This window comes from Citrus clementina, unplaced genomic scaffold (genome assembly GCF_000493195.1).
Source record: "Citrus clementina cultivar Clemenules unplaced genomic scaffold, Citrus_clementina_v1.0 scaffold_6, whole genome shotgun sequence".
Classification (NCBI taxonomy): domain Eukaryota; kingdom Viridiplantae; phylum Streptophyta; class Magnoliopsida; order Sapindales; family Rutaceae; genus Citrus; species Citrus x clementina.
In genome coordinates this window covers 20916619-20926581 of record NW_006262139.1, presented here as the reverse complement: position 1 = coordinate 20926581, position 9963 = coordinate 20916619, and the positions used below count along the sequence as shown (strand labels likewise).

General features: G+C 36.6%; 2 protein-coding genes and 1 long non-coding RNA gene across 7 annotated transcripts; 1 reads left to right on the top strand and 2 right to left on the bottom strand.

Moving 5' to 3' along the window:
• The first annotated feature begins 106 nt into the window (after positions 1–106).
• On the top strand, positions 107–2275 carry LOC18039329. The gene is made up of 3 exons (XR_002904898.1): positions 107–534; positions 1159–1248; positions 1728–2275. It is a non-coding gene; the product is annotated as an uncharacterized LOC18039329 (long non-coding RNA).
• Positions 2276–2585: 310 nt separating this feature from the next.
• LOC112097240 lies at positions 2586–4985 on the bottom strand. Of its 5 annotated transcripts, XM_024182144.1 has the most exons (6): positions 4784–4985; positions 4613–4704; positions 3982–4108; positions 3806–3863; positions 3157–3711; positions 2586–3019 (listed from the first exon to the last, which is right to left on the bottom strand). In XM_024182144.1, exons 4-6 carry the CDS (start codon positions 3842–3844, stop codon positions 2939–2941), a joined length of 675 nt encoding a protein of 224 aa, XP_024037912.1. In that variant the 5' UTR covers positions 3845–3863; positions 3982–4108; positions 4613–4704; positions 4784–4985; the 3' UTR covers positions 2586–2938. The 5 variants fall into 5 exon arrangements, 4 of the variants coding, with proteins under 4 accessions (XP_024037912.1, XP_024037911.1, XP_024037913.1 ...); XR_002904897.1 differs by lacking the exon at positions 4613–4704 and having other exon boundaries at positions 2586–3577; positions 3652–3711; XM_024182143.1 differs by lacking the exon at positions 4613–4704.
• A 1874-nt stretch (positions 4986–6859) lies between these two features.
• On the bottom strand, positions 6860–9255 carry LOC18038839. The gene is made up of 5 exons (XM_006430211.2): positions 9164–9255; positions 8500–9023; positions 7869–7936; positions 7450–7629; positions 6860–7248 (listed from the first exon to the last, which is right to left on the bottom strand). The coding sequence occupies exons 2-5, from the start codon at positions 9005–9007 to the stop codon at positions 7081–7083; spliced, it is 924 nt and encodes a 307-aa protein (XP_006430274.1). The 5' UTR covers positions 9008–9023; positions 9164–9255; the 3' UTR covers positions 6860–7080.
• Between the last annotated feature and the right edge of the window lie 708 nt (positions 9256–9963).

Below are 9963 nucleotides of genomic sequence, written 5' to 3'. Positions count from 1 at the left end.
ACCTGACGAATAGGTTCAAAGTCGGTCACCAAAAATTGTGCAATTGCGGGGTAGGCAATAACAAGTAAATGGTTAGAAACAATGATCACATTGTTGAATGCAAGAACCCATTACATGCAAGTTGTCGTTACATGCCAGTTACCGTTGGAATAAATTTCATTGTGAAAATAATTTATGAACTGCGTGCTGGATCCATGAGGAAAATAGCCAGCTCCGTAACCACAACTTAGTGAGTTGAAAAGAACTGCAATTTTCTTTTGGGGGGATGGGGGAATAGAAGGATAGAAATTAGGGAAAGCATATAAAGTAGTGTTAATTTCATCAATGGCCCTATTGTTCCTGTTCTTGCACGAACTTCTTCCCAATTAGGTCAATCCGAATCGTCCAAATTGCCTTAACGATTTGCAACAGCGGCTGCAGATGAGTCCGGTTCAGCTCCTTCCCCCCGCGAAGATTAAGAATGACCATCTCAGAACGACCGCTGGCGGCTTTAACTTGGATCCGATGGAGCGTGATGGCAAGCTCTTGAGGGAGGTAAGCGGCTCGCGTAATGTCAAAAATGTTCTAATTTCAAACTTTATTTGAGGCGATTTAAAATCCTTGTACACGAGGTTTACAAACATATGTGTACTTGGATGATTCACACACACACACACACACATATATAGTCTTGTAGGCTTTTCAATTAATGAAAAAACAAGAAGAAACAAAACAAATGGAAGTAGCTACAAATGCTGTCCGAATAGGATGGTTTGAAGGCCGAAGCCAAAAAATGTAAGATGATAACTTGTTAACTGCAATCCTTATTTAGGGCCGAGGTTTTTGAAGAATATATTTCTTATTGCAGTGGACTTAGAAGAAAAAAATTTTGGAGCTGCAAGAACTTGTCATTTTGATAATTGAAGCTGAGGCAAATTTTTCAATTTAAGTCGATGGTAGTAATTGAGTTTAGAGAAAGAAGTAACTTGCAAAGCTTTGTTTTATGTTTTGGGGTTCGCTTAGTTAGTAATTTTTTATATAAACTTGTTTGTAAATCAACCTCCTCAAGTGAATTGACAGACAAAGAGGGGAGTCAATTATACAGAGTTTTTGTACTAGCAAGCCAGTCCCGGCACTTGAGAGTGATATTTGTATGTTTTAAATTCAATTTTATTGCAGGAATCTGAGATGGGAAAATAACCTCCAGCGAAGCTTTGACTGACCAAACGTTGGAACCATTTTACGAAGTTCTTCAGCAGCACAATAACAGTAAGGTTTTTAATTCATGGCTAATTCAATATCAGAGGAATTGGTACCTGATTTAATCTCAGTCCATTTATTATTTGAATGCAATTTGGAGAACATGTGTATGTTGATAATTTTTGTTATACTAAATTGTGAAACTCGTTTGTAGTAGTCTGACCAGACTACCACTATTGAATACTATTCTATTGCTAAAGAGGAGATATGCTATACCATGCTTGATGTTGTTATGATGTCACATATTTAGAGGGTATGACAGACAAAGTTTTTGTGAACATATGTATCTGTGATGTGCTGGGGTTTACGAGCCATATCAATTGTTAAAGTAAGCTGGTTGGTGCTGTTGGGGGAGCGATTGCTGTGGTTGTAGCGTTTCATAAATATGTGTGGGATTTGCCTGCTGTAGCTAAGGATATATTGAGGTGAATATGAAAAGTGTTTTTTTATTAAAAAATATAAAGAGTAAAGGGCAAATGTAATTGCAGTGCTGACGTGATTCAGCCATTGCGCATCATAATGTTGAAGGTCTGGAAGTTCGTAAGCACAGTGAAGATGAATGATTGAAGCTCCTAAAGCTCTCTTTGGACAAGTATAATGGTGTTGATAATTGACACGTTATTGGAAGCTGTAGCAATAACAGAAGGAATTTGTAGGCAGTATTTTGATTGCAGAGTTAATGGCAAGCGTGCAAGCAGCTGTTTATGGAAGTGAGAATCATGTGATGCTCAAACACTGATCCCGCAAAATTGTAGAATATAAAGTATCTAAGCATGAGCAGCAGCAACAGGCAAGGAAGCAAGTTACAGATTCATGAATGATATTCTTCATTTTAATCTGGCACTTCTCACTTGTGGGATAAAACAAAAAATTGAGTAGCGTATGCATTTGCAAACATGTATCTGATGTTAAGCTACTTAGAAGGGTGCATCTTTCTGTCCTAGGCACCGTTACATCAACTCATTCGAATTTTTTTTTTATCACCTTCAAAAGGCGGGTCATTTTGTGTAGAGGACTATACTCGCACTGTTATTCAGTTCCGATAAATATAGTGAACTACATTGTCAAGTAATTTACTAGTAAAATAATAAAGTTCAGTTTGGTATTCTGCTCTCTTTCCTGATGTTTTTGGCCGTTAAAATTTTGTTTACTCAATTTTTAAGTCCATTTAAATTTTTTTACTCAAATTTTAACTCTATAGCTATAGTTTAACAAAGAATAATCTGCGAATTTTTTTACTCAAATTCATAAACTTAAGTAAGAAAATGCTTGACGCAAGGAAATGGAGCAAATAATGGTATAGCTGAGTAATGTCACATCCCAGCAAGAGAGAAAGGCTGCAATGAGTTTATTGACCGAAGCATCATCGTTATTCATGTGCGATGTAGGCTAATAAAAAGTTTAACACTGAGTAATGATATTGTTTAACATAAGCATAAGCATTAAATCCAGGCAGAACATTGTTGGCAATACATAAACCATTTGGCAACGATAGAGTAACCTAGAAAATGTACGATTACACACCACGATAACAAAAAAGAGTCCCAGACTTAAGGCATTTGCAATGACCAATCAGAGAAGGATTTTTTAATTTAACTGAAAATGGCATATCCTTAAGAAATAATCAACGTCACCACCGAACTGAAGAGCACAAGATGAGGCTGTGGACTGAAGCCAAAACAAAATCAGGGCACATGCATTAAAGACGAAAGCAATCATATAAGAAGGTAGTTATATAGTCAACGATAATGGCATGATAAGTGAAACCATTTCTACAGGCCTGCATAGAGAAAAAAAACGATAACATCTTAATGAGTTTGTTGAAACCAATTTAAAATACGTGCACAGAGAAATAAACGAAAACGTGTACAATAAATTCTTTTGACTATAGTATTTGGATCAAGTTATCCCACTTACTAATTGATCCATCGGAGCTGTTATTACCGTGCACAAGGTAAATAACATAAATGTAACTTTAAATTCCTCGTTAGCCTCCCTTGAATTTTGCAGGATATCTGCCAATGTCTTGATGTTAATTCCACTTGATGTTACATTGTACTTCTCTAGATATGCTGCCACGTGTGACCTATCACCCTCTAACAGGAGCGGTAATCCCCCATCAGTTACCCCCATTATGTACCGAAAACTATTGGCATTAATTTGTAACTCACTACCATTCAATTCTATCACACACCTAGCCACGTCTGTCCTCTCAACAAGCCAGCAACATAGTTTCCTCTTCAGCCTGCCACAATTTAGCTTAATGAGGTTGTCCAATCCCATTTCACAAACTACTTCCCTCTGCTTATCTGTCAGTTGTCCCACAGCAGCTGCAAACCTATCAGGTGCGCACTGGGTCAAAAATTTTGCCTCATCGTGAGCAACTTTGTCAACTCTGTGTTGCTGACTTACATATTTGCTTTTTTCAGCCGGAGGTAAGTTCTTAAATTCCAATCCTAGTTCTTTTCGAACCTACCGGAATTGAATAGAATAATATTACCTATCGTTTGTAGCAATATGAAAATTATAGCTAAATCAATTAAAACAGCACTTCTATCTTACTAACCTCTCTTGTAATGCATGCTCTTTTATCATTTGCCTTCATCCGACGTACAGCTTCCCCACTGAACATTTACACATTTCAAGGAAAACATCTCGTTTAGCCAAAAACCAACTTAACTCTTGTATTTTAGAAAAAATTATTTATTTATCCATGCAGTATTGGTTTAGTCACAAACTTACAAGTAGCTCACAAATCCATAGCTACTCTACGTCCCTTCATGTCCTTCACCATTCACAATGCTCACTGATTCGATATGGCTGTCATAATCACAAGCCTTCCGCTTATGATTTCTCTCCAAATCCATACCTGCATTAGGCAACTCCACATGGATCAAAAATATCGCTTTAACTTTTACTGTCTTCTTTCACCGCTTCAGGCCACTCACATCAAACTTAATTATTACATTTCATATAACCATTACCAATTAAATTTCCATCTATTCACTGAAAATTGCTATATTATCTACACTATACAATCTATAGTGACATAACCAGGATAGTTCAAACAGGTAACGCAGCTAAGCCAATTTCAATGGTTGTCGTGACGCACTTCAACGTGCATACTGAAATTCATTCAACTAAATTAACTTGACGGTGTCTAACCTCCAAGAAATAAGCAAGAACGACTCAGTTTGAAGTGTATGGAAGACAATATCCATCACAATCGACATAAAACCACTCATATACAAAGACACTTATTTAATTATTAAGCTTTTATCATCCGGTAAAAACTGTTCCGAAAGCCTCCGTCGAGAAACAATCGAGAGAATAAATTTAAATGTAGAGGAAGGTCAAATTAAACCCAACTTACGTCAACATTGCCCAAGCAAATACCCATATATTGTGTGTATCCAATTATATAATTTCATCCCATTGTATAGTTTCAGGACCCCAGTATAGCCACTGTAAAATTACACAAATAAATTATTCACAAGCGTGCTAACTAAGACCGTAAAGTTTGCAACTCTTATGAAAAACGCACCTCAATCTTCACTTGCGCATTCAATCACCAGCAAATGATTCTCCACCGACAATTTCATCTTCATAAAATCCCCTTCATGACGGCTCTTCTGCAGTTCTCTTCTCAGCTCACTGATGGATTTATTTCACTTTCTTACCTTCTCCTCTATTACCCCAACGTGTGGATATGAAGTGCCTGATTAAACAATTGCCGCCAGAAACCCCTTGACGACACGGCCCCGCCCGACTATCTTTCTAACCCTAATTTTTTTTTAGATGTTAACTGGTTATGCCGGTGACCAGTTAACATCTTTATTAGCATATGTTAGTTTAGAACCGTTGGATTTTTCTCTTTCCAATCTAACGGCCAGATAGGAAAAAGACAAAAATAGGTGATTCCAAATCACGTATGCACAGTAGCTGGACCCAAGTTATATTTAATATAACATATATAATTCATCTCAACCACATAAATTATGGATTCTATAATTTTATGTGATTGAAATGAATTGTATAAGTTATATTGAATGTAACTTAGCACTTACCATATCTAAAACATATACTTCTTTATTTACCCCGATGGTGGCATGATTACCCTCCACCACATGACTTTTTAACCTCTTTATTTAGCAACCTCTTTATTTAGCTAGTGTCTAGTGATGTGAATGGATTTCTATAGTGGAAAATATCTTTTAGCAAGTTGTTTATGTTTTTCTTTTTCTTTTTTTTTCCAAGCTCCACTTGCTCAGCTAAACTAATAGTTGATTTTCTTTAGCAAAGTACTTTTACTGGGAATCTTGCGATATATCTAATTAACTACAATTTTTTTTTTATCGATTAACAATCTTCAGGTTGAAAAATTTTTCTTTAACCAGGCAAGCTTGAAGTGTCATTTTCAGCTGATTATTTTCTTCTCTCTTAGGTTGGCAATCGACATCTGATGTAACGTCCATTGTCCTTCGTGTATACGGTTGTTAGTGATGATGATTAACGAGCGGCTAGCTAAGTTGTCTTGTCTCTGGAGGACCGCAAAGGGAACGAATGAAAGCAAGTTAGCAAACACCATCACCACAAACTCAACAGTACTTCAATAATGGCGATACTAATATACTACTAGAATATGCCATCATCGACAATCAACGATGAAAAAGCATCTTCCTTGGCCAAGAACAATTTTGGCCACTAATTTATTCACATGTCACGTGCCACTATATCTCAAGGAGACAATGCTGATCGAAATTTGATTTCTATAGTTGTATGAGTTTTGATATGATTGATCGATAATTTCTCCAAAAATTAATGTAATAACACAATTGTTGCTTATTATTTTATTTCCAGTCATTTTTTAAAAGTTGGCTATGTGGTGTTTGTGTTCTTGTGTTTGTGCCCTGGTGCATTTGCCTGTGTGTAGCACAAGTTTCAACGACCTGCTACTGTTCGGAGCCAAACTACTAATGGTCCTGCTGCGATCTCAATAAATATCCAAATGTGGGAGGTTTCAAAATCTGCAAAATATGTTATCCCAACACTACTGTCGATTTTGTTACAGAGTTTTCAAACCGTTGGATCAGCTCCGAGTATTATTTCATCCTTTTGAAATTAATTTTGATGCATGTATATCGTTGGTACATAACTAATATACTAGATAATTAATGCAAACGAGAGATTCAATCCCAAGCATTCGAATAGCTGTATCTAGCACTAATCAAGTAATGTACAACTTGTGTTAGAAAATGAAGATCCAGATCTTAACCCGTGAAAAAGATAAGACATACACATGAAAGGTTCATGATATTTCCCAATGCCCCCCTTTTTTTAAATTTAAATTTATATATCCAACAAAAAATTTTAAATTATACACTACCAGCCTAAAACAGAAATTATTAAGGATTATAGAATAAAGCCAGTTCCTCTGTTCCTTGTTCTTCTTAAAGAGGCAGTTCTCCTACTTGTTTCAAATTTCTTCAACCTGCAGCTAACTGGCAACTAGCAAGCCCATAAGACAACAATATGGCAACTAGCCATCGTCTGAAAATTGCTCATCATAACGAGTTGGCCTCATATAGAACTTCCTTACAGAAACATTAAAGAGAGCTCATTGCATAATCACTTTGCCCAAAAAAAAAAGCATTAGCAGTTTAGCATATGCGTGATTTCTGTCGAGTAAAGCAATTAGACTCTTGAATTCTTATGTTTAAGAAAGCTTCACAATTTAATTTAAAGTAGGTTAACATAATAGTAGAATGTAATTTGTATATTCCCATGTATATGAGAACAAAAATTGCATCATTATGGCCTTCTATCAGAGACTCAAAGCTCCTACACCAAATTATTAATATCGCGAACAATCTTCATTGAGGGGAGCACGATTGCTGCCACTGGATTACTCTCTAGTCCGCCATTTTCATCAATAATAAGCCTAAGACCATCAATGTGAAGTTTACCATGGTGACCACTAACCACAATGGTCGGTTTCTCAGTTAGTTCCTGCAAGGTACAAAGCAACACACATTTAGGTTTCAGTTTCATATGATGATGTACAGATGCAACCGTATCTCACGGAAAATGTTATATCTCCTACTTAAATCTTTTGTGCCCGAAGGTTTCATCGCTATAGATAGTTAAGAGGCTCAGCATAAATTCAGTTTAAAAGCACTTGATTAATGATATGAGGCATTAAATAATCACCTCTGGTATATCCCAGACATTTTTTCGACCACTGAGAGCTTCCACCTTGGGCACTCGGGTATCCTTCGCTTTCAACAATTCCAACTGTTCCTCAACTTTTTTCCCTCTCTCTAAACCAGCATGCACAGCAATCAATTTACAGTGTTTAATTCCATCATTAGTCTCTACACAGACCTCATCCTGGAAAAAAGAAAAGGCAGATTACTGACATACACATTCTTCAACCATTGTTCTAACACTTGACATCAGATAACAAACAGTACCATTTTGTTGTTTTAGTAAACACAGAGCAAATGAAGTTAAAGAATTCACAACATTATGCGCATGATTTACTTTATTAAATATGCACCAAATAACTATTAGGCTCGTGCAAAACACATTAGAATTCCAAAAGGAAAGAGCAAAGAGAATAACCTCACCTCTTCATGGACCCAAAGCATATCAGCCAGGAACTTCTTGTGGTGATCAGGAACTGCCTTGACCAAATCTGTATGCAAAAACCACTCTTTCAGCTCAAAAATATACCGCAGCAAAAGCACATCTCTTAATATCAAAACAGCTAGGTAAAATTAGTAACCATAACTAGAAATAATTAGAACTAAAAACACAGAATAATATTGCTAAAACAAGATTTTCCATTAAATAACAACAAAAGCATACTGAAACCTGTCAAGCATTATAACCTATTATGCATCAATTGACCAAGAATCATAGTCATCGAACAGAGCAAACGATTTGGACAGTATAAACCAAGAATCATATCAATCGAACACAACATTAAAAGCTTCAAACCACAATAATTATGCACAAGAACCTTTCACAACCCAAAAACTAACCCCTCAGCCATTCAATCTTGTTAAATAACTACAGTCAACCAAACCCAAGTTCTCAATTGCCATTAATTCACCAAGAATATCATTTTACCAATACAACAACCAATAAGCTTGCTTCCAAATCTGAGGATTTACTTGGTGAAAGTTGCAATTGGCAATCAATACTGACTATACATTAATAACAATAGAAGTAATATCTCTTTAAATTAAAGCAAACCTGCAGATCCATGAGCAACTCCATAGGACTCAAAAGTAGGAGCAGCATCATAAATAGAACCCTTATATTCAGTCCCTTTAGCTGCATTAAACTTAACAGTAATTTTGCCACCCCATCTTCTCCCTTGCAAATGCATTTTCTCATACCCATCACCTTTAAACCACCCTTCCCTCTCTTCATTCTGCTCGTATTGTTTCCACCCTTCCTTAAACCCCAACCCACCACCGGGCTCCGGCAAGACCCCAACGAAAGCAGCAAACCCCAGGTCGTGATTTCCCGACAGGAAAACATGTTTCTGATTTGGGTATTTAGTGGGCAGTGAAATCAAGAAATCTATAACTTCGCGCGTGTTGGGACCGCGGTCGCAGTAATCGCCCAAGAAAATGATGATAGCCGAGTTGAAGTCTGATGGGCCGATATGGGTTTCAAGATTTTTCCAAAGATTTTGGAGCTTCGAGATGTATCCATGAACGTCGCCTATGCAGCAGACTCTTCTTGGTCTCGACATTCTCTGATTTTAGCTTCTGTTGTAGGAAAAGAGTATAATGAAACGGTTGTTGACCGTTAAAAAAGAGGCCGAGGTTAATTTACATTATCATGTAACAAGGGTCGTTAGATTTGAAGAGTAAAATCGGACGGATGAAAATGAAATGAACAGTCGTACCTATCTCTTACGGCTCTGGCAAACCGCACTTTGAATGATCTACGAGCGAGGCAATCCGAAAACAGAGCCAAATTCCCCAGAGAAAAACGCAAAAAAGGACGATTTTAGATGCGTGAAGAAATAAGCATCTGATCTTTTGGACTCAAATGGAAAACTTGAAGAATTTATGGGCCTTTTCACAGATTTACTTCAGATTAAGGGGTCTTTGTGATAGTTTATGATGACGTGGCGGAACTCATCGTGATTCTGTCGTGCATTTTCCAGGAATATCGGAACAAAAGTGGCTGATGAACAGCACCTGGTGTCAGCTCATTTTCTTCTTCGTTAGTTACTCGTTTTCCATAGGATTTATTTCATTGTGATCTATGCAATTTCCTCTGTAGCTCCAATCTGTATCTTGATCGTTTGATCTATAAAGTGAGTATATATTTTTTTTTCTTCATAACTTGGTTGCATACAACTGCGTTCATCAATTTTGTTCTTGGTTCTGTATTGTTGCTGTCTTCAATCTGATTGTGTTCAATTCATGAAGAATTAACTTGAAAAGCCTTTAGTCCGAGCAGTGAAGTTCTTTCTGGCTTTTTATTTTTTTCCCCCCGTTTTCTCGCGATCAATACTGACTGCCTATACGTGGTGAAATTTTTACATTGCATAAAGAATTGTTTTAAAATGGGCTAGGACATTTTAAGTTAACATAATTCCAACGTAGATATGTTACATATTACATTCGAAAGTTTTTTGGAACTCTAGACAAAACTCAAAAAAAAAAAAAAATTATTATTAAGAGTAGTTTGGAAATT

Bases quoted from the DNA above. Each gene is read 5' to 3' on its own strand.
- LOC112097240 (XM_024182144.1), bottom strand. From the start codon at position 3,844: ATGAAGGCAAATGATAAAAGAGCATGCATTACAAGAGAG. The intron at 3,712-3,805 runs GTTAGTAAGATA...CAATTCCGGTAG, and splicing joins GAGCATGCATTACAAGAGAG to GTTCGAAAAGAACTAGGATT. The intron at 3,020-3,156 runs GTAAGTGGGATA...TTCTCTATGCAG, and splicing joins CAGCTCCGATGGATCAATTA to GCCTGTAGAAATGGTTTCAC.
- LOC18038839 (XM_006430211.2), bottom strand. From the start codon at position 9,007: ATGTCGAGACCAAGAAGAGTCTGCTGCATAGGCGACGTTCATGGATAC. The intron at 7,937-8,499 runs GTTTGCTTTAAT...TTTTGCATACAG, and splicing joins AGTTGCTCATGGATCTGCAG to ATTTGGTCAAGGCAGTTCCT. The intron at 7,249-7,449 runs GTGATTATTTAA...TGTACCTTGCAG, and splicing joins ATGTCTGGGATATACCAGAG to GAACTAACTGAGAAACCGAC.